Source organism: Bos indicus, chromosome 18, assembly GCF_029378745.1.
Source record: "Bos indicus isolate NIAB-ARS_2022 breed Sahiwal x Tharparkar chromosome 18, NIAB-ARS_B.indTharparkar_mat_pri_1.0, whole genome shotgun sequence".
In the NCBI taxonomy this organism is placed as follows: domain Eukaryota; kingdom Metazoa; phylum Chordata; class Mammalia; order Artiodactyla; family Bovidae; genus Bos; species Bos indicus.
In genome coordinates this window covers 62,905,311-62,927,895 of record NC_091777.1, presented here as the reverse complement: position 1 = coordinate 62,927,895, position 22,585 = coordinate 62,905,311, and the positions used below count along the sequence as shown (strand labels likewise).

At 62.2% G+C, this 22,585-nt stretch overlaps 1 protein-coding gene across 6 annotated transcripts; it reads right to left on the bottom strand.

The window, feature by feature from the left end:
- Positions 1-28: 28 nt before the first annotated feature.
- PPP6R1 (protein phosphatase 6 regulatory subunit 1) lies at positions 29-20,039 on the bottom strand. Of its 6 annotated transcripts, none has more exons than XM_070771742.1 (24): positions 19,541-20,039; positions 10,829-11,061; positions 9,603-9,789; positions 9,381-9,518; positions 9,226-9,291; positions 7,867-7,979; positions 7,673-7,786; positions 7,413-7,575; positions 7,173-7,325; positions 6,948-7,082; positions 6,478-6,542; positions 6,266-6,381; positions 6,094-6,179; positions 5,880-5,969; positions 5,716-5,813; positions 4,809-4,866; positions 4,554-4,726; positions 2,158-2,276; positions 1,933-2,083; positions 1,783-1,853; positions 1,549-1,630; positions 1,189-1,299; positions 1,042-1,113; positions 29-914 (listed from the first exon to the last, which is right to left on the bottom strand). In XM_070771742.1, the coding sequence occupies exons 2-24, from the start codon at positions 11,053-11,055 to the stop codon at positions 911-913; spliced, it is 2,592 nt and encodes an 863-aa protein (XP_070627843.1). In that variant the 5' UTR covers positions 11,056-11,061; positions 19,541-20,039; the 3' UTR covers positions 29-910. The 6 variants fall into 6 exon arrangements, with proteins under 6 accessions (XP_070627843.1, XP_070627845.1, XP_070627842.1 ...); XM_070771744.1 differs by lacking the exon at positions 19,541-20,039 and adding an exon at positions 18,571-19,499; XM_070771741.1 differs by lacking the exon at positions 19,541-20,039 and adding an exon at positions 17,177-17,350.
- Positions 20,040-22,585: the final 2,546 nt, after the last annotated feature.

Below are 22,585 nucleotides of genomic sequence, written 5' to 3'. Positions count from 1 at the left end.
GTCCCCAAACTCGAAGTCTGAGCAGCACGAGTCTTAAACTGTCCTTTATTTGTTTACGTTTGCGATATGAAACAGAAGCTCAGCACGAACACACGCGCACACTCACGCCCGCCTGGGGAGAGGGGCTGGGACAAGGGCACTTGGCAGCTGGGCTGCACCCAGACCCTCGGGAGGAGGAGTGGGACCCCAGCCAGGTCCCCGCCCGGGCTCGGTGGGAGATGGTCTCGGTGAGTGCGGCAGGGTCCTGGGGGGATGTCCAGGGAAGGCCCCTGGGACCAAGAACCCAGCTCCCTCCCTCACAGCTGGCTGAGCCGGGTGGAGAGTCATAGAGCTCCCAGCCTGGGTCAAAGTGCAGGGTCCGGGGCAAGGGGGCTAGGCACAGGCACGACCCCCACTCGGGGGCCCCCCCCCCCCAAGGTGGACCTGAGCTGAAAGGCCGAGTGTGGGTGTGGGCATCTGCACCGCAGGATGGGGGCACGGCTGGACGCGAGAGTGGTGGTCACCTCGGGACCCCCCACAGCAGCCCCAGTGGGCCTGGGTGAAGGCCTCGCCACTGCCGCCCAGCCCTGCGTTCTTCCTGGCTCCCCGCGTGCCCACTCTGCTCCCTTCAGATACATATATATATATATATATATATATATATAATATATAATATAGGTCTCTCGCGCGCGCGCTCTCCTTTCTAGCCCACTCTTTTACTCTAGGAGACAAATCTCCGTAATCTCTTTCCTCAGTGCAATGGGGGGTGGGGACTGTCTCCCGGGCGCCAGCCTCCTGGACTCCAGCCGGGACGTGGGTGGGGCGGGGTGGGTTATGGGCGACAGGGCCTCTGTGGCACCTGCCCGGCCCTCACCCGGACAGGGTCCACGCAGAGCACGGAGCGTGTGGCCGCCACCACCGGACCAAGCAGTCACCTTGGAAGTGAGACGGAGATGCTGTGAAGCACCGAAACCAGTGCCAGCCTCGCCCACCTCCATCCAGCCCCCGCCTCCGGCCCCACCTCCGGCTCTGCCCTATTCCGTCCCCGACGCCCACACTCACTGGGAGCCCGGGGCGGCTGGGCCTCCAGGGGCAGAGCCATTGGGCATCGGGAGTGGCTGGAGGGCCAGGGCACTGTGGGGAAAGGATGAGCGAGTGGTCAGCGCTCCCACGGAACACCGGCTGCCCCTGCTGCCGCACCGTGCTTACCTCTGGCTTTGGGGAAGCCCCAAGGACTCTGGGCTCTTCTCCCCCTCTGGGGTCTGGGGGGGCCGGTGGGCCCCGGGGGCCGGGACAGAGGTAGCAGGGTCTCTGGTTGCACTGCAGGGGACCACGGGGTTACCGTCAGACGCCCTCACACCCCATGTCCCCTCGGAGCCGCCCAGCAGCGGGAGGAGCTGCAGGTCAGCGCACACCCCCTGCCCTCTCTGATCCGACCGAGCCCTCCTACCCCAGGGCTGAGCGGGAGCTCTGCGCTCCAGGGCCCTGCAGGTGGGGACGGCCGGTGATCAGCACCACCCCCACCTCCCCAGAGGCTAGCTTTCTAGGCCCACCCCCAGCAGTCGGCACCTGTCCAAGGAGCTGGGGGCGGAGCGTGTCCCTCTGAGGCTGGCCTGGAGATCCCCGACGCTGAGCAGGGCCTGGCAGGAGGCTGTGCGGAGACCGGCCCGCAGTGAGACTCAGGAAGCCAAGCACCAGCGCCTTCCTCAGGGCGGGTGGACAGGCCGGGCACCGGGGCTGAGGGCGGGATGGGCAGGGAAGGGTGGGCAGGCCAGGCACCAGGGCTGAGGCGGGGCGGCTCACCCGCGGGCTCCGCTGCTTTGCTGCCGTCTGTGGCTTCCTGAGGTGCGGAGGCGGGGGCAGGATCCTGAAACCTAGGAGGCAAGAGGAGCCCAAGGGGTGGCTGGGCTGGGCGCTGGCGCCCCAGGCCCCTGGCCCTGCTTCAGGCCTCACCTGAGCTGCAGGGTGCTGGGGGCCGCAGGGCCAGTCGGGCTCGGGGCTGGGAGGTCTGGATGCTCCCCGCGGGGCTCCTTGTCCCTGCAGTCCTGGGGGCCGGCCGGGCCGTCCGTAGGCACTGGGTCAAAGGCAGCTGTCCAGCTGGGGCCTGGAGGCAGGAAGCTGTGAGCGCAGAGGCAGACAGCAGGGCCCTGCCCGCACCCAGGCCGCGCGCTCACGCACCCGGAGGCTGGCGGCCGGCACTGGGGTAGCAGGGGGGCCCGGGTCTGCCGCGGGCCCGGCCGTCCTCGTCCTCATCGTCGTCGTCGTCCTCCTCCTCGCTGTCTGTGCTACCCCGGCTCCTGCTCCACGGAGCACCTGCTGTCAGCGATGCGCGGGGCGGGGCCGTTCCGCCCCCAGCGCCGCCCCCAGCACCGCGGTGTATCCAAGGGGCGGGGCGGGCGGAGGGGCGCTGGGCAGTGGGAGGACGCCTAGGGAGAGTGCGCCCTCTGCAGGGGCCTGGCGGGAACGGGCCCCTCACCACCTATCCCCAGGGAAGGCTGACCCCACACGCTTCCTCCACCTGCAGCCTCGCTGGATTTCCGTCACTGCAGCCTCCTGGGCCCCAAACCTAACGGCCAAGTGCCGACAGACACGAGACTCGACACAGTGTCCACCGGGGAACCGCGAAGGAAACCCAGAGGCTCGTTAAGACGCTGCCCCACGGTCCGCACAGTGCTCACAAGCCAGATGCTCACAGAAAGGGTGCAGGGAGCTTCCTGACCCTGGATACCTGGGATGGTCTCCAGAGCCCACAAACCACACTCAACAGCGAGCCCCGAAGCCCCCAAGATCAGGGCGTGATGCAGGGGCTTTCTCTTCCCACTTGGAAAGGAGGGAGCAAAACTGTCTCTGACCGCAGCAAGCATGGTTTGTGTGCAGGAAACCAACGAACCCTCTCAGACTGTCAGAACAAGCAAGTTCTGCGAGAATCAGTGTACCAGTGTACTTGTATTTTTATACACTTATAACCACTTCAAAACAACTCTGAGGAAAACATTTCTCTCAGAATTGCATCAAAAATGTTTAAGAATAAATTTAAATGTATTGTTTAAGAATAAATTTAAATGTATTGCTTAGGAATAAATTTAACAAAAGCACCATGAAAGTTAATACTCGGAAAACTACACAACATGTCAGAAGTAACTAAGACCTGAACAAACTTTTGTAAAGACAGCCCAGAGGCACGGACTGAGAGAGCAGACACTGTTAACGCGGCAGCCCCGTCCAACCGCCCTACAGACTCAAGGCGGTCCCTCTCAGACGCTCAGGTGGCTTTCTCTACCGAAATTAACAGTCACCCAGAGTTTCAAAGAACTGAACCCAGCATGATCAACAGTTTTAAACAGAACAAATTGGATGCTCACATTTTCAATTTCAATACTGAATTTCAGAATTCAGTACAATGCAATCGGGGGGGGGGGGGGGTGTGGGGCTGGCATAGAGATGTACAGACCAATGGGCCAGGAAAGACAGGCTAAAAATAAATGCTTGCACAAACAGCCAAAAAACTTCTGACAAAGGTGCACAGACCATCCAGCAGGGAGTCTCTTCAACTGATGAGCTGGGACATGGGTATTTCCATGCCTAAGAATGAAGCTGGACCCCCAGCTTACACACCTAAAAAACTAGCTCATAACAGGTCAAAAACCTAAACGTTAAGAATTGATGTTACCAAGAAAACCACAGGGATGAATCACGACCTTGGATTTGGCAATGACACGTGTAAGTGCAAAGCAACTTGGCGGTCACAAAGGGCACACCCAGCAGATGGCAAGTGACGCACAACCACACCTACCTGAGGGACAGGCCTCACTCATGGGATACAGAGGCAAAAACCCACAGGGCAAGGGTCAGAAGAACGTCACCCTCAGAGGGCAGCAGGCAGCCAGCAGGGGCCTGGGGAGGGCTGCACTCTCCCCTCTGGGTGCCACAGAGGGAGGCCCGTGCGGCCGACATTCACGACCTGTCTCCTCGTCTCTGTGCCGGTCACACGTCACAGGGGTCAAGCCCTGAGCTGGTGTTCACGCCGGCAAGTCTGTGCTGCCCAAGAGCAGTCAGTCAGTACTCCTGCACCAGCCACCACCCGCACAAAGGGCTGGACACAGCTCATGGGCCCGCAGCTGGACTGTGAGCGAGGACAATCGCCAAGTCCTGCTTCACTGGCGTGACAGGAGGGAGCTGACGGGACACCCCACTGCCCTTTCGGCAAGAACATGTGTGAGAGAGCTGCTGCAGGGGAGAGCGGAGTAGAGGGCGGGGCGGGCAGACCACAGCCCCAATGGACCAAGCCGTGCCCAAAGGACCGCCTCTGATGCCCCCACTGGGCCAAGTTGTGCCCGAAGGATCGCCTCCGGACTGCCTCCTGACAGCCCCACTGACACCTGGACCAAGCGGTTACTCCTTTTGAACCTGAACTCATCTGAATTGGGTTTCTATCACTCAACACTGAAAACGCCCCACATCACACAGGCACTCCATTCTCCGTTTTGCCTGCAGGTCCTGCAGCCTGGCTGTGCTGGGGAACCTGCAGAAGGGGAGAGAAAGGGAGTGGGGCGGGGGGCGGGGGGGGGACTCACCGCACGCCCTGGGGCTGGCCCAGGCGGCCTGCCCTGGCCAGGTGGCCGCCCTGCCAGGCACCGTCCTCCCCGTCAGACTCCCCAGAGCCCTGGCCCTCCTCCTCGTCCTCCTCGTCGTCGTCAAACTGCTGGATGCGGTCCTTGTAGCAGATCTCTAGCAGGTTGGCATTGGGCTGCGGGGGCGGGGCGGGAGGGTGAGGCGGGCCACCTGCCTGCAGCAAACCCCCGCCCCCAGCAGCGGTCAGGGCAGCTCACGTTGTCGTCGTCTGCGCTCAGGGAGAAGGTGATGCTGGCCGTCTTGTCAAAAGGCGCGCTGTGGGGGAGGCACAGAGACAGTGAGGGACCCTCTCTCCTGGGCCCGGTTCCAGCAGACACACCTCCTGCTAGGGCTGCCTGTGGACCGCAGCCATTCCTGGAGCACCCCTGTCAGCAGGCGTCTGCAGGGCGAGGCGCCCCGCCCGTGTGCCCCCAGTCCCGCGGGGCCCCACGCGGAGGCCTAAGGCTCTTGCACCTTGTTTCCTCTTCATAAAACAAGGGACACAACTTCGCCGGGCAGGCTAGGCTTTCAGGCTTTGAGAGCGTAACCTGAGTGAGACACTCATTTCGAGGCACACAGGTCCCCAAGGCACGACCCAGGTGGGGGCCAGGGAGCCCAGGGATCACGGGAAGTGCTGTGTCCACCACCACCTCGCACCCCCAGCCTTTCTGCGTCCACACATGCCCACCAGTCTCTGCTCGGCTCTCTCCTCCAGAAAGCCTCCAGAAGTGTCACTCCCGGATGAAGGAACCAAATCCACACGCTTTAAGTACTGACACACACCGTGGGAACAGCTTGTCCGTGTACGCTCCGACCCACACACTGTGCCACTTTCCAACAGCCCCTACTTGTCCTGGTCGCCTCTCGCCCGGAGCGGGAGAGCGCCGTGTCTGCACTGAGGTCTAGCCCCTCCTGTGACGGGACTGCTTCCAGCCTGTCACCTGCTGTCTCCGACACAGGAAGCATGTTCACAACCCCCGCGGGCTGACTTGGCACGTGGCGGACAGGCTCACAACCCCCACCAAGGCAGGTCCCCCAACGCCCTCAGGGGAGGGAGCAGCTGCGGGCGGGGCTCCTCACCACCTCGCAGCCCTCCGCGCCCCGGCCTGGCCGGGGCACACTCACTTCACGCTCTCCTCCTGCTCCCCGAACTCCTCGTCGTTGAAGCCGAAGTGGTCGATGAAGGCCGAGGTCATGCGCTGCATCTGGAAGTCCATGAAGGCCTGCGGGGGGCGGCAGTCAGGGCAGGCCTGCACACAGCCTCCCTCCCCTGCCCTCCCTGCCCGCACCTGCTGCAGCACCGCCTCCTCCGGGAAGTTGAACTCCTTGAGCCTGTCGTCCTCATCGTCGCTGGAGGAGTGCAGGTGGTGCGTGTTCACCTGGGCATGGGCCGGCAGGGGTCAGGGCCTGCGGGGCCCCCGGGGAGGCCTGGGGCAGGCTGGGGCTGCGGGGCGGGGGGCGGGTCCCGGCCTGCAGGAGAACCGGCGCAGGAGACTGACTCACCAGGTCTACCGTGTTCTTCTTGTTGGTCTCCGCCAGGGGGCCCGACACGAAAGCCTCCCAGCGCTCCCGCTGCTCCTGCGGCAGCTCTGCCGGAAGGGGCAGGGCGATGTGAGGACGGAGGCCCCGCCCGCCCCGCCTGCCCCGCCTGCCCCCAGGCGCGCCCCGCCCTCACCCTTCAGGAGCTGCTGCAGCTGCTCTGCATTGGGCCCCTTCTCCGAGTTCTGCACCAGGGCATTGGCCACGCTCGTCAAGTGGCCCATGTAGCCTTTCCGAGGGCCCCCTGCGGACCTGGAGAAAGGGAAGCCAGGGCTGAACTCAGCCGCTCCGCCCCCTGCTGCCCGCCCCGGCCCCCGCCCCCGCCCCCGCCCAGGACCCCCTGCTCACTGCACGCGGTCGTTCTCCTCCCAGGAGGTCAGGATGCGCTCCACCAGGCGGCAGCGCTGCAGCAGCTGTGGGGATGGGGCAGCGTGCACTGGGTGTGAGCACGGCACTCCTCCCCTGCTCACCTGTTCTGGGCCCACTCAGCCTGCACAGCAAGCCCCAGAGCCACCCTGCCTGCCTCCACTCCAGCTTCGCCCTGAGGCCAGGGCCACACCCAGGAAGGCATCTCCAGGAGCGCTGGGGCCATCACCCTGGGAGAACCCTTCCTGGCCCCCCCGGACATCCACTGCCCCAGAGGTCACCACTCCACCAGTCCCCACCCTCGCACGACACGGTTTCCCAAGACTCTGGACCTCCAGAAGAGACCAAGACTCTGCCCCTGAGCGGTCTGGCTGCACATGACAGGCAGGAGGAGACCCGGAGCAGAGCCCCCCAGAGAGCAAAGGGGATCGAGATCCCGGAGCCCAGCTCACGTGTTTCACGACAGGGTTCTCGGGGGGTGTGTCTGAGCCGCTGTCGGCAGGGGGCCCGGAGCTCAGCATCGTGCTCACGCACACCTCCACTTGGGCATGCAAGAAGTTGTTGAACACGTAGTGGAAGAAGAGGTCCTGGGGGTGAGGGCACAGGCTGGCTCTGAGGAGCTCCCCCGGCATCGTCCCACCCCCGCCCCCTACACCCCGGCCCTTTGCCCCTAGTACCAGCATGGTGTTGGGCACATCCAGGGCCAGGAGCTCCTGGGTCAGAGCGGCATCGTTGGCGCTCAGGGCGCTGGCCAGCAGCTTGACCACATGCAACCGCGTGTTGCCCAGGGGTGGGGCCAGGCTGCCCCACGTTGTGCGCAGTGGCTCCAGCTGCAGGTGGAGGGCTGGGCTTGGTTCCTGCCCCAGCTCTGCCCTGACCCCAGGGCTGCCCCCTCTTCCCCCGAGCACCCTGCCCACCTCAGGCGGCTCCAGCAGGAGCTGGTGGAAGCAGCCAAGACGTGGGCGAAGGGCGTGCAGGGCCCCTGCATTGGACACGGCACTGTCCAGGGTCGCCTGGGCCAGGAGTTCCAGCTGCCCATCCACGCTGCTGAAGAAGTTGTTCACGGTCATGGACTCGGACCTACAGCAGGCATGGCGGGGGACAGTGTGAACCATGCAGGCGGCCTGTGTACGTGTGCACATGCACACACACTGGGGAGGGAGCCTGGGGCACTCACCTGGGCCTCCTGGGCTCCAGCAGTGTCAGCAACACCTGGATCCCGCTCACGAGGACGGACGGGCTCCGCTCCCCCTCCAGCATGTTGCTCAGGAGCTGTTCGATGGTCTCCTGCCTGGGGCAGGCGCAGGGGCATCAGGGAGGAGGGCCCGGGACGGCTCCCCCGCCCCCGATCTGGGCGACCCCGCAACCCACTTCTCCAGGGTGGCCAGCAGCTGGTCAGGCTCCGGGCTGTCCTGCACTTGGATCATCTGCTCCCGGCTCAGGCGGATGATGTCGCACAGGGACTGGGATGCGTTGGAATGTTGCTGGGGAGGGAGAGAGAGCTGAGGACCCCAGTCCGCCCTGGTGTCAGGAAGCCCCACGCACTGGAGGCAGGTACCTGCCCTCGAGGACAGAGGGCCGCAGACCCGGGAAACACGTGGGAGGGAGAGAACACAGACACTGGAAAGGAGAGACTGCCGAAAGGGAAACCAAAGACGACTTCCTGGAAGAGGAGACCCTAACACAACTCCCACACACGCCATCTATAGCTAGTGGCCAAGGGGTGCAGTGACCCACGCATGCACAAACTCGTGACTGGACAGGCCACCGAGGTCCGTCCATACAGTGAAACACTGCTTGGCCTTAGAAAAGGATGAAGCACTGAACACGCTACAGCTGGGATGAACACAGCAACCTGGGGCTAACACCAGGGGTCAGTCACGGGCAAGCACGCATCACGCGTTGCACCTACAGGAAACCACCAGGAGCGGCAAAGCAGGACGGAAAGCAGACACATGTCTGCGGGGGCCCAGCCCACATGTGGGGAACAGGGAGCGGCAGCTAATGGGACTGGGTCTCCTCTGGAGCGATGACGAGCGCTCTAAAACCAGCGTCACAAAGGCTGCACGACCGTGTGTGTGCACTAAACACACTTCTGTGTTTTCACTGGGTGAGCCTCACGGTGTGGGTAAGGTGCTGTGAGATAAACTGAGAGAAGCACCAGCAGAGCCCTGAGTCCAACCCAGCAAGCGGCTGCCAGAGCCCAGCACGCAGACCCCCAGAGCCCCCCAGGCACTGCTGTACTTCAGAGCCCCGCGCCGAGCCCTGCCACCTAGCTGCCAACAGACACCCCTTGTCCCTCTGCCACGAAGGCAGGGTGGTCCTCACTGCCCAAGGCCTGGCCCTGGCTGAGTGCCTGGGGTGATGACCCATGCATGTGGACTTCTGCTCTGCCAGCCAGTGGGCCAGGAGGACAGATGTGGGGCCCCTGGCATTATCTCTGAAGCACGACCAGGGCTGACCCAGGCAGATGGGAAGAGCCGCCAGGCCCCAGAGGGGAGGAGGGAGGCCCGGGGAACGGCGGCAGTGAGGACCGGGTCAGAGGGCCATCTTTAGAGCCCTGAGCACTCCTGGAAGGAGGAGCTGATTCCTGGGGAGCCGTCCAGCAGCGTAAGCCTCGCCTGTTCTCAGCAGGAGCCCCCCCAACCCCCCCACAGCTCCGAAGGCTCCCTTCTCTCATCGCTCATTTACGGGAGCACAGGGCTGAAGCTCTCGGGCGGCGGCACTCACATTGTCGTCTTTCGACGGGTGGATCTGCTCGATGAGCCTCTGGACGATCTTCTCCTCATTGAGCCACTGCGGAAGGACAAGAGGGTGGGGCTCCGCGCCCCGCTCCACCCGGCCCGGCCCCGCCCCTGCCCTGCCTGGCCACGCCATGCACGCACGTTGACCACGTCCTGCCTCAGCTGCGGCCGCTCCACGCAGGTGAGGAGGCGCAGCAGCAGGTCCATGATGGCCGAGGTGCCGATGTGCTGCAGCAGCAGGTCCACGAAGTCGTCCTTCTTCCGCAGGAAGGACACGAGCTGAGGACACGGGCCGTCGGTGAGCACAGGACCCCCGGGCCCACCAGCCCACGCTCGCCAGCCCTGCCTGCGCCGCCCTGGCACCTGGTCAGTCTTGCGGTTGATGAGGACGCCCATGACCTTGCTGAAGAAGCTGGCCAGCAGTGGGTTGAGGCTGCCGCTGCTCTGCAAGAAGCCGTAGAGGCGGTGCAGCAGGGACTCGTCGGCGCCCAGTGCGTCGTTGATTTGGGGCACGTCCGATGTCAGGATCTCGCAGGCCACGCTGGGGTACCTGTCAACCCAGCAGAGTTGCGTAGGAGGTGGCGGGGACCCGGCTGCTCCGTCCCCCAGTCCCGATCCATGCAAGCTCCCCTGCCCCCAAGACAGCGTCGGGCCCCCTAAGCCTGGACTCCACCCCTACTAACACTGTCCCCCGACCCCAAACGTCCAGGCTGACCCCCCAGCCCCGAGGACCTTTCACCAGATGGGAGGGCTGCCTGCCTAGGTGCCACCCAGGCCCCAGGGACCCCAGCCTGCTCAGCTCTGCCTCGTGAGCTCTCAGGCCCTGGCAAGTGAGTTCCTCGGGACGGGAGGGGAGCGCAGGGCCAGGTGGGCACAGGAGTCAGAACTGAGCAGTGGGATGTACTCAAGCTGGTGGACAGGGGACAGAGCCAGGTGAGCAAAGCAAAGGAGGGAGAAGACACATGAGGGGGCAGTGACAGACAGGTGGACACTGGGGGCCCCCCTAAGGCTGGCACCTCTGCACTGAGCCCCCAATTCACACAGGGCAAACTGAGCAGGAGTCACCCACTGCCCATCTGGCTCGAGGCCTCCAGGGACAGAGGCAGGACCTGTGAGGCCTGGTGTGAGCGTCAGTGTGAGGGGCCGGGCACAGGGTGACCCAGGGAACCAGGAGGCCTGTCTGGGACGGGTGGGGCAGGGCTGGAGAGGGGCAGCAGAGACCAGGGCAGACAGGTGCCCTGCAGAGCGCCTGCCTGCCTCCCCCACCCTCCCTGGTACCCCCTCTGGTGGGAGGGGCACAGCCACACCCTCTGGGCCGGGCACCATCCTGGCACTGGGGACAGGATGTGGGGCTGAGGGACAGTCCTCACTCACGCTCCTGTGCTCCAAGACAGGAAGAGAAATCCAACTGAATAACCACCAGGAGATAAAGTAGGGGTGGGGCGGGGCAATGAGACACATGCCCCTCCGCGCCCCTCACTGCTGGGGGAGGGTCCTTGGGGGGCCTCCTCCCAGCCCTCCGTCGGGGGAGGTCTGGCAAGTCCCGCAGAAACGGGGCCAACAAGGTCCACGGCAAGTCAGGGGCTCACTTGTAGCGCAGCCGCTCCTCGCCGCTGGCCGGCGGCTCCTGGGTGACCCAGGCCACCATGGCCTGCAGGTGCAGCGGCCGCAGCAGGAAGTCCAGCAGCTTGCGGTTGACGACCTTGCACTCCTGCAGCACGTCCTCCTCGTCCAGCAGCTCGGGCAGACTCAGGTCCTCCCGCTCCAGCAGCGTGTCGAGGTGCGAGCTCGTATGCAGGTCAAACTTCCAAAACATGGCGCCCTGCAGGCAGTGCTGTCACACGGGGCCCGCCTGCCTGCCCCTCCACCTCCCAGCCTACCAGGGCACTCCACGGGCAACTTGCTGCCCACTGCCTGGGGCCGGGGGCAAGGCCCCAGCACGGTGCACAGAGCCACCCTGGGCCTGTCCACAGTCCCCTGATCTGGGCTGCACCCGGGCTGATCCTGGAACCTCTGGCCCCAGGCTCGCTTCAACCTGTATCTGCTCAACAAATTAAGTGTCCCATGATGCGTGACATCTCCAGGCTGTGTGCAAGGCTGGGGAGAGGGAGGTCTGCAGGGTCTCTAGGCTGTGTGCGCATGCACACACACACACGGCCCAACCTCTGTACCCAGTGCCAGGACAGGCAAGGAAAAGCTGGAGGGGAGGGCGCGGTGGCCCCCAGAATAGCCACTGACGGGTCCCAGTGACACCAGACAGGGAAGCACCTCCGCGGGACGACGGTGGCTGTGGCCCGCCCACACGGCACTGGCCTCAGGAGCATTTCAGGTGGAGCACACGCTAAGTACCTGGAGGGTCCAAGCCCCACGATGAGCAGACTTGGCTGCCCCTCTGGGGATTCTACCGCCCCCAGCCTCGACCCCTGGGTGCACAACTGCCCTGAGCTGGCTGCCAGCTCCCAGGCCACCCTTGTCCAGCCATTCCCCCAGGCACCGGGGCTGTGCCTGCAGCCCTGGTGAGGGCTCTGGTCACCCCAAGGAACAGCAGACAACCACACCCAGGTCAGCTGGACCCCCAAGCACCACGCTGGCACTGCCCAGCACTCACGGGTCACCCACCTCCTGAAGACCACCTGAGGCCAAGGCTGCTGCAGACAGACCCGGAGGCCAGGACGACCCTGCCGGCACCATCGCCAGGACGACCCTGCCGGCACCATCGCAGCGGCGGAGAGCTCGCCCACTGGCCGGGCAGCAGCGGGGGAGAAGGATGCTAGACTCGCCCACCAGCCGGGCAGAAGGCTGGGGCAGAGCCGAGCGGCTGAAGGTTGGCACCTGCCTTCTGACCGTCAGCTCCCCCAGGAGGCTGCCAACACCCGGCTCTCCCGTCCAGCCTCCTCAGGAGTCTCACACATCTCCCCCTGGCCCCCAGGACAACTTCTCAGCGACAGGGAAAAAGTGGCCCCAGATGTGCAATGATCCTGCGGGACTCGGCTGGTTCCTAAGCCCTGGCCGCCTGCAGGTAGAGTGGAAGGGCTATGACCTCACGAGACAGCGCAGACACGGGCCCCAGAGAGGGGAAGGGGAGGACGTGGGGGCACCTGAGAGCCCCCAGGCCCACGGGGCCTGGCCACCAGCATGCCAGGTCTCGCCCCCTGGCCTGCACCCCACCCCTCAGGACGCTTTTCTGAAACACAGACTGGCACACCTAGCATGTGGTACCCCGGAAGGCCCCAAGAGGGCCCCCCGGGCGCCCCCCACCCAGTCCTGCCCAAGTCTGCACCCCAGGCTCTCACACCTGCCTCCCCTTGACCAACGATTTGTGCGGGCCAAGCCCAGGCCACAGCCTCTGGACTGCCCTGACTCCCAGTGGCCTGGCGCCTCACACATTGCCCCAAGACTGCCACGTCGGGGTGTGTCTCCGTCCCAGTGAAGCCCCCGAGCAGTGCCCCATGTGCCATCACCGCCCCAGCCCTAGGCCTCGGGTGCGAGAATGGCGGTGCCACGTGCACAACACGTGGACACGTGCACAACACGCGGACACACGCAGTGGGCAAACCACGTGAGCTGCACAGCTGTCACCTCAAATGAGTCCTACAACCAGCCCCACTGTACAGGAGGCACCCGAAGTGCACCAGGGTCTGAGGGCCGCTGAACCGTGGAGCGGTGCCCGAGCCCCAGGAGGTCCCTTCTCAGAGTGCAGGGGAGCTCAGCTACCCCAACGAAAGCTAACAGAGCCAGCGAGTGCGCTCCGGCCCAGTTGGTGCCGGCTGCAGAGGGGCTGGGTGCAGAACTGCAGCCTTGCAGATCTGTAGAGCAGGCACCCAGCACGTCCCCCGCGGGCTGTGTACAATCCACAGACCCGTCCTGCCTGGCGGCCATGACCACCTTGGACAGCACCGCGTGGGGGACACGAGGTCGGAAACCTGGACTGAAGGCAGAACACTGCTCCTGAGGCAGGAGGCTGACAGACCTGTCAGGGCAGCAAGAGGGGACTGCTCCCGCCTGGACGCCCCCAGCCACACCCACGGGCCCCCGTACACCAGCCCAGGTGGCGTGGGGTGGGGGACCGCCAGGGCTGGCAGGCTGGGGAGCGGAGGAGAGTGGGTGGGGTGGGGGACCGCCAGGGCTGGCAGGCTGGGGAGCGGAGGAGGAGAGTGGGCTGCTCCAGGTGCTGAATGTGAGGCCCTGTATCAGAGTGGGGACACTGCTCCCAAAGGCAGGCGGGCAGCGCCCTGAACCCGCAAGTGCACGAGGGCCATCCCCACTTCTGCCTGGGCCCCAGGCCCACCCTCCTCACTTGGAGAGAGAGCGGGCCTGGACGGTCTCCTGAGCTGGGTGCTTGTGGGGCCAGAACCACTGCACGGGGCAGCCGCTGTCCGGGCCCAAGGGACGAGGCACACCCACCGGTGAGAACACCACCTCTTTCTAATCGCAGATTTTTGTGAAGACAAAAGACCAGAGAGGTCAAAAGGTCATCCCGGTGGCACGAACGAAGCCAGCCACCAAAGACCACACGTGGAATGAGTGTGCACGCGCGTGCGCTGTCACTCAGTCATGTCTGACTCTACTGCGACCCCATGGACTGTAGCCCGCCAGGCTCCTCTGTCCATGGGATTCTCCAGGCAGGAATACTGGAGTGGGTTGCCATTCCCTTCTCCAGAGGATCTTCCCAACCCAGGGACTGAACCCACGTCTCCTGCACTGGCAGGCTGATTCTTCACGGTCTGAGCCACCAGGGAAGGGCCCACATATCGCATACTTCCATTTAAACGAAACATCCAGAAAAGGCAAATCTGTAGACACAGAACTGGGACTAGTGTTTTTTAGGAGCTGAGGGGCAAGACAAGGATGGAGGGAGACAACTGCTAGCAAGTCTGGGGTTTCCTTTTGGGAAAGGGGTGTTCTTTTTAAAAAAAAGTTCTAAAATCAATTGTACACAATTTTATTTGATACTATAACTCACTTTAAAAAATCTATGGTGGGGACTGTTGGTTGCACAATTCTGTGAATAGATTAGATATTGAATCATGTAGTTTAAATGGATGTCATATATGACATTACACAAATTACATCTCCCCCCCCACACACAAAAAACCTACCATCTAAAACAAACAAAACCAGGACATCCCTGGTGGTACAGTGGATAGGAATCTACCTGCCAATGCAGGGGAACGGGTTCAATCCTCAGCCAGGGAACTAGATCCCACATACCGCAGAGCTGCTGCGCCTGCCCTCCAGCGCCGTGAGCCCCAAACTACGGGCGCCTGCTCACCTGGAGCCTGTGCTCCTCAGCGAGGGGCTGCAGCCCGTCACCACGAGAGGAGCCCGGCTTGCTGCAGCTGGAGAAGGCCCATGCGGCAACAAAGACAGAGCAAACAATAAATACACAACTTGTTACAAAACAAACAGAACCGAAGCTGCCTGAGGCTGCCCAGAGGGCCAGGCCTTGGCCTGCTCTGCGCCCAAGAAGCCCGGAGCTGACATGCCACCAGGGCCGGGCCAGGCCGGGGCGAGAAGGCGCAGACACGGGCACACGCCCAGGTGCCCCCCACCCTCACTACCCATGGGGTCCCCGAGCTAAGCAGGCCCCCTCAGCCGGGGGACAGGCCTGCAGAGAACCTGTGCACCCGCACAGCACTGTGTCCCTCGTCAAGATGACCAGGGACAGCACCGCTCTTGTTCCCATCTGACAGCCGAGGGGCAGGGGGCCCGCAGGCGTCAGCCACAGCAGAAGCAGGCCTCGGCGCCCCCTCCAGGCTGCAGGACAGCCTCGGGGCTGAGGCCCACCGACTGCGCCCAAAGCACCTGCACAGATGAGATGCCACAGGCTACGTCCTCCGCCTCAACCCTGCCACCCGCCCTGGACCACAGGCAGGACTTCCCTCCCAAAGCTGACTTGGGCTGGGGGGCGAGTGGGGTAGGGACTCCAGGGACTTCAGAAACCAGGCGGTCCCTTAAACTCTCAGAACCTCAGGTCCTCCTCTGAAAGTCAGAGGAGGCTGCAAGGATCAGATGCAGCTGAGGGGTGGTCAGTACCCTTCCCTCCCAAAGTCAGTTCTCAAGCTCTACACGGGACAAGATGCAGATGCAGGAGGCACAGAATAAAGAAAACACCCCAAAGAGAAAAACACTCTCCCCCGCCACACACTCTCAGTGCACCTAGCCTCAGGTCCTAATGGTCAAGTTCCCGGAAGCCCTAGACGTGGACAGCAGAGGGGTTTCCTCTTCACTCTCTAACGGTGACACGGCATACCACACTTGTCCCCTTGTCTATGAAACAGGGCCCAGCCGTCAGGAAGGGGCACATTCTGAGAACAGCGGGGTCAGGCCTGTGGTCCTAAAGGAAAGGTCTCCTTCAGCAGGTGTCCCCGGGGCCAGGCTGAAAGCTGGACACTTCTGAGCAGGAGGGAAGGAGCAGCCACTACCCAGGGAGACAGCGCTAAAAACAGGAGCCCTAAGGAAGATGGCCCGTTCGCCCGGGTGGCTGAGCTCACTCAAATACTCTGGTGGGTGCCCCTCACCCCGCCACCCCCGTGCTTTGCAACTTTTAGCAAACTTCAAGAAAACGGAAGTGAATACCACTGGCTTTTAGCGACCGTTTGAAAACCGTGACTCTGGCTGCAAACGGAAGAGGGGGAAACTGTAAATGAGAAAGGAAGCCATTAAGAACGAAAACTACCTCTCTCTGCGCCAGCTCCGCACCATCGCCCCAGGTTTCCGGCTTCGCTGCGTGCTTCTCAGGCCTCGGACACCAGCGGCCCCTCTCGGGAGCCGGCAGCCCCCACCCGGCGCGGGCTCAGTGAGGGCCCAGCTGCAGCCCCCACCGAGCGCCCCCACGGCCGCTGTGGTCCATCCACACACGGCCCTGCCTGCCTGGGAGCCGGGGGCTGGTCCTTTACGTGCCGCCACTTTCTCATCCGCCCTAGCCCCACGCACCCGGAAGTGGAGATCCAGCCTGAAGAGGCCGCTGGGAGGGCCCTGGGGTGGCCCCCTGAGATGCCCTGTGGCTCAGGAGGAACCCCAGCCCGGGGAGAGGCTATCCTGGGTCCGCTGCTGCCCTCAGCCACCACAGGCCACAGGCCCCTAATGAGCTGCCAGCCAGGCGTGGAGACCCCGCTGCTGGCTAGCCAGCCCCCTGCCTTCACAGGGCCCACAGGTCAGAGGACAGTGAGACCATCGCCCTCTAACTCCCCGCAATCCATCAGCTCTCAGCCAAATGTGAAATGGGGGTGGGGGGGCTTCCAATTCCAGGAACGGGACCATGGTAACATCAGGACCCACCAGAGACCAGAGACTCGGCAAGGTAAGCCGTGGGACACCCACGTGGAAGTAGGGGCCACAGAGGCCAGAGAAGGAGAGGGACCTGGCCAAGGCCTCATGCGACCATGGACTGGGACTTTCCCGGGGACTCGGGAAAGCTGGGGGGTGGTGGCGGCTGTTAGGGGCCCCAGACCACACTTGCCCAGGTAGGGTGGCAGCTCTGCTCCTACCCAGGGCATGGAACAATCAGAAACATAAGAGAATGAGATAGCGGCTGAGGACGCAGAGGGGCCCCAAAGCTCACCATTAGGGGTGCGTTCTGGATCAGTCAGGGGTTCAAAGGAGAAAAGAGCAGTGAAGAGATTCTGAAACTGCCCGTGGGGAACAGGGGGCTGGACTGACTGTTACAGGGAGATTCAAAGTCAGGAAGGCCTGCACTCCCATCCTGCCTCGCCAGGCTCTGCGGCCTCAGAGCCCCGGTCTCTCCTGAGACACCTCGCAAAGACTGCCCTGCCCCTGGGAAAATCCACAAAACCAGTGTTCTCGGGACGCCCTGATTCAGCCTGGAAAAGAGAGTGTGTCCCCACCCCCGGGCCTGTGCCTGCCCAGGGACCCTGCAGGAGCTGGGGAGGCAGGGAAGGCGGGCGTCTCTACCAAGGCGTCCAGGCCTCTCTCACCTCATCTCTCGCGGCAACCCGCATGGTGCTCAACACTCCCGCCACACCTGACTGCTCGTCTGCGCCCTCGCTCTGCCCTGGCTCGGCTGCTCCCTCTGCCTTCCCTCCAGCTCTTCGAGCCTGACTAGGTCGGTCCTCCTGGGTCCTTCAGGCTTCAGCACAGACACCACTTCCTCCAGGAAGCCTCCCCTGACTGTGTGAGAGGCCTGCTCCACACTTCCACGGCTTCCGTGGTCACACTGTGATGGCCTCGGAGCACTCGGTGACAGGACCAGCCTGTTCAGGCACCTGCCTCTTGTAGCAGGACGCCAATTTCCCAGGACCGAGCCTAAGGCAAGGCCCCCTGGCTAGAGTACTTCTGCAATTAAAGTCCCGAAGGGGCCGGTGACCCGCTACGGTCACTTGGCCGTGGATCCTGGAAAAAAAACATTGGGTGGGTGGGTGGAGACCAGCAGATTCTCCCCTACTGGAGAGAAACAGTAGGTAGCCCCACAACACTATCAAAAACACAAAAGGAGATCGAAGTACACAACTCAGCACACGCCACTCATGGTAACCAAAGAGCAGGTGAGCCACACTGTCCCTAACACCCGTGCAGGAAAGCGGGCTTGTCCGCCGCTCTCAGGCACACTGAACTGGGCCGTCCTCTGCCCTGGAGGCGGCCCCACAGCACCCCAGCTCTCACCCGCCACCTGCCAGTAGCATCCGAGCTGTAACAACTGAAACCATCTCCGCTGCCCTTAGTGGAGGTCCCCTGGGGATACCATCGTCCACCTGCCCCCCCCCCCCCACCCCGGCTGAGAACCCAGGCAACAGACAATCCCAAACTGAGTTATAACCTAAGAGCTGCTGACCCGGAGCACTTCCTGTGCTGCAGGCTTCTACAAATGGCACACGGAATCCCCAGAACCGCCAGAGAAAACCCTCTCTACACCCCACGGAAGTTTCTTTGCAACTCTGAAGCCCGCCCGACGCCTGACAACACATCTTCCTTCCAGAAACCTCCTGCCTTTCAGGCTGGTGTGACCGGTAAGTAACATCTGTGTCCTCAGCATGGATGTCCGAGTGTGTGCATCACCGAACAAGACAGACCCGAGGGCCCCGCAAGCAGCCCCACCAAGGCATTCCGCCCTCCCTCCCGCAGCCTGCGGGGCTGGGTTCCCACCTTCACGTTTCTGCATGTGCTGTTCCTTCCACCCGGAAGGCCCTTCTTCCCACTTTCCATCTGTCAACTCCTACTCATCCTTCCTCGACAGAAAAAGCCACCCGCGGAGCCAGTCTCCCCGGTCGCTCCGCGGCGGCCCCCACACCGCCCTGAGGTGCCCCCTCACCACACCGGCAATTGTGACTGTCCCCCCGGCCTTTGTTCCCTCCGCGCCGGCAGCAGGCCTCACCTCACAGACAGGGGCCGCGCCCGGGCAGGGTGAGGGGAAGCCCCGCTCCTCGAGTCTCCTGAGCCCCAGGGTGCCAGTCTGAGGCCATGGATCTCCCCAGGCAGGCCTCGGGAGGAGGGGTGAGGCAGGCAGAGGAAGGCCAAGGAAGGCCAGGGTGGGAGGAGCAGAGAGAAGGGGGAGCCCCGGGGGGCCGGGGGAGAGACTAAGAAACCAGAGGGGAAGCCCGCAGAATCAGAGGAGGCGAGGGTGGGAAAGAGACACTGAGGCAGGGGTATGGACTGAAAGGGGAAGGAAGTGGGGCTGGAGGGGGGAGCCTAGGGGATCTGGGGGCTGAGGAAGAGACCAAGAGACTTGGGGGGCTGAGGGGGGAGACTAGGAAACTTGGGAGGGCTGAGAGGGAGAGGTCAGGAGACTTGGGGGGCCTGAGGGGGAAGACTTGGGGTCTGAGAAGAGACTAAGAGACTTGGGGGGCTAAGGGGAGAGACCTGGAGTCTTGAGGGACCGAGGGGGAAAGACTAAGAGACTCTGGGTCTGAGACTGAATGAGAGACTAGGAAACTTTTGAGAGGCTGAGGGGGAGAGACTGGGAGACTTCAGGGGTCTGAGGGGGGAGACTTGGAGGACTGAGGGGAAGAGACTAACAGGCTTGGGGGGCTGAGGGGGAAAGACTAAGAGACTTGGGGTCGGGCGGGGGAGAGACTAGGACACTTGGGGGGCTGAGGGGAGAGACTAAAAGACTTGGAGGGCTGAAGGAGAGACACCTGGAGTCTTGGTGGGCCTGAGGGGAGAGACAAGGAGACGAGAGGGCTGAGGAGGAGAAACTAAGAGAATCGAGGGGCTGAGGGGGAAACACCAGGGCTGGGGAGCCCTCGTGGACGAGGGGAAGGGTCCGAAGAAGAAGGGGTGCGGAGACTCGAGGGTACCTGGGCGGTGTTCTCGGGGGCGGGGAGGGTCCCGGGCCGCCCGCTTACCTGCGCGGGGGGGCGGCGGCTCCTCGCACTCCGGGCTCATCGGGGCGCCCCCCCCGCCCCGCCGCCGGCGGCTCCGGCCCCGATCAGGGACCCGGTACGTGGGGGCGGGGGGCGGCGGCGGGGGCTCGCGCACGCGTCTCGGGCCTAGGGGGGCCCTCGTGCGCCAAGTTCCAGAGTTTGGGGGCTCAGCGCCGGACGGGCGGGGGTCCGGGGTCCGCGGGCGAGGTGGCTGAGGGAGGTTGGTGGGGTCGCGAGGCCCGCGCAGGCCCTCCGCTGGGAAGTCGCCCCGGTTTACCCGGCCTGGCGCCCCGCGGGAAAGCAAGGGCCGGTCAGGAAAGGCGTCCTACTCCGCGGTCCCAACAGGCCGCAGTGCTGAGCAACGGCTGACGGAAGCCGAGCCCCACTTCCTCCACCGCCCCCTTCCCCAAAGCGGCGAAGTCCCGGGCCTTTGCAGTCGGCTTCAGGGCCTCCGCCGCCCGGCTCCGTCCGCCACTATCCCACAATCCCCCTGGTACGGGGGCACGCAGGAGGCCCCGCCCTCCCGCCGGCGACTCGGTGCGCAGGTGTGTGGAGGCCGCGCGCCCGGGCCCCGCAGTGCGCGTGCGCGCCCGGCCAGCTGCGGCGGGCCACGCCCAGCCAGAGCAACGCCGCCGCAAAAGCGCTCGCGACGGTTTGTGCCAACGGTCTCTCCCAGAGTAAACCCGGGCCACCCGACGCGCAGGCCCCGCTGCACACTGGCAGCGTTTCTCTGCGACTCCGTTCCTAAGTCCACCCCCCTGCTCCAGGATTTCTCTATCCCCTCGCCTATTTGCTAGTCTGTCTCCTCCAATCACATTTTTGCTTTGGCTCCAGGGTCATTTCCTGAGGAATCCAGCTAGGGTTTTGTCTCCAATCCCGGCCAGTAGCTTTTGTCCCTCCTCGATCTTTCTCGACGCCTGCCTTCTTTGAGCTTCAGGCTGACTTCAGTCCCACTTAATAGGCCTTCGCCCAGCCCGTGTCTTTACTGTTGCAGCTGCTGCACAATTACCCTCTAACATTAAGTCTAGGTTCTAAGTCCAGGTTCTAGACTTTAGATCCATAGTCTTTAAAGTCCCATCTAGCTCGGAGCCTCAGTTTCCTCAGTTTTCATAGCCCTTGCTTTCCATTGATACAGGCCAGAATCTGCGCTGTAAGTGCTTGTAAGGACTCGGCTTTAAAAAAACAACAAAACACGCAGATTTACCTTTCCTGTTTCAGGGACATTTTGTTGAATCCTATTCTAGTTTGTTCTCTATTTCAAGGATGTCAGTCATGCGTTTGTGCTTCACATCTGTAGCTTCTATTTGCTTTAATCCTTGTCATTTCTACCTGCATTTGCTGGTTACCACATGTCAGTAAAGTCATTTTCCAGCCAAGTCTCTTCCGGTCCTTGCTATTTCCAGTGTCTGTGTTGCATGCGATGTTCTTAGCTACTGCTGATTGACAGGCAACCACGGCCGGTCATGTTCACAGCTTAGAGCTGCATGTGTGAAGGCTGGTGAGGCTGCTTCTATTCCCCTTTGTCTCTCATACTTGGGCACCAGTGGACATCTCAGGGTACTATCCCAGAGGAAAAAGCAGAGGTGCCTCAGTTGTTCAGTCGCAAGTTGTCTGACAACTCTTGACCAAGCCCAACTGTGTTAGCACAATTTCAAGCCTCAGGTTCCCTCACATCTGCCACCATCCATTGGCCAAAGCAAGTCACACGGTCAAACCCAAAGTCATGGGGCTAGCACCTACACCTCAGCCACCACCGTGTGGGAAAGTGTACTTCTCTCTTGGAGGTGGCATGAGAGGGAGCAGATACCTGTTAAACTCTCTAATTAATTGCCATGGTCCTCAATTTGTTTCTTTAGGTTTGCTAATCTTACCTTCTCATCTCTCAGGTCTTGTTATAAAATGGACCCAGATTCCTACCGTTATACAGCTTAAAGCAATTGTGAGACATTTCCTTCTGTTCCTTCAATGATTTTCTACATCAGGTTCTTTTGTCATAGCTTCCCCCCCTACCCCCGCCCCTGAATGTGATTGAAGTTGCCACGCTGTTTTAACACATAAACTTGGGAACTGAGGAGCAGGAGGTTGGCTATATTCAATCACCAAATGGAACTTGAGAAGCTGACAGTCAGTCTCCTCCAAGAACCTGGGAAACTGCAGAGGTTTAGGACAGAAGTCTGGGTCTTTACCTTGTCCGAATTCACAGGCAGATGATGCTGTGATCTGTATTAGAATTGGAAGGAGCTTCTTACAAGTTTCCACAGGGAGAAGCTTCTGCTTCTTACAGTCTCTTCCCTTTCGTCTCCACCCTTCCCAGGGGCTGAGGACTGATTTACCAGATGGGATGGGCATCTGCCCTCAGCCCTCCAGCTCTCTCTCCTCTTGGAGCCATCCTGCCCAGTGTTCTGGCCTGCTGCCTGCACCTAAGGGAAAGGACTGCTCTTGTCCAGTACTGCCTGTGACCAGTCGGACAACCACGTCTAATGTTGGGATGAAGAGGCAGCAAGACCAATGCTGATTTCTCAAATCTGCTCTAAAAATGATACAAGTGACATCTGATTTCCAATTCTCGGATCCTGTAGCTACCTTTTGATTTATTCTGAATTTGGGTAGTGAAAAATATAATCAACCTCTCTCACACAACTAAATTCCACAGGAGAGCAATTAGTCTGGTATTAAATGGGGCTGCTGCTACTGCTAAGTCACTTCAGTCGTGTCTGACTCTGTGCAACCCCAGAGACGGCAGCCCACCAGGCTCCCCCGTCCCTGGGATTCTCCAGGCAAGAACACTGGAGTGGGTTGCCATTTCCTTCTCCAATGCATGGAAGTGAAAAGTGAAAGTCAAGTCGCTCAGTCGTGTGTGACTCTTAGCGACCCCATGGACTGCAGCCCACCAGGCTCCTCCCTCCATGGGACTTTCCAGGCAAGAGTACTGGAGTGGGGTGCCATTGCCTTCTCCGTAAATGGGGCTAGGAAACCAGAATACAGGGAGTGACACAGCTTCGGATGTGGCCCAGGTATAAATTTTGG

Bases quoted from the DNA above. Each gene is read 5' to 3' on its own strand.
- PPP6R1 (XM_070771739.1), bottom strand. From the start codon at position 11,930: ATGGTGCCGGCAGGGTCGTCCTGGCCTCCGGGTCTGTCTGCAGCAGCC. The intron at 7,787-7,866 runs GTGGGTTGCGGG...CGCCTGCCCCAG, and splicing joins CTGCTGGCCACCCTGGAGAA to GCAGGAGACCATCGAACAGC. The intron at 1,854-1,932 runs GTGAGGCCTGAA...CTTGCCTCCTAG, and splicing joins CCCAGCACCCTGCAGCTCAG to GTTTCAGGATCCTGCCCCCG.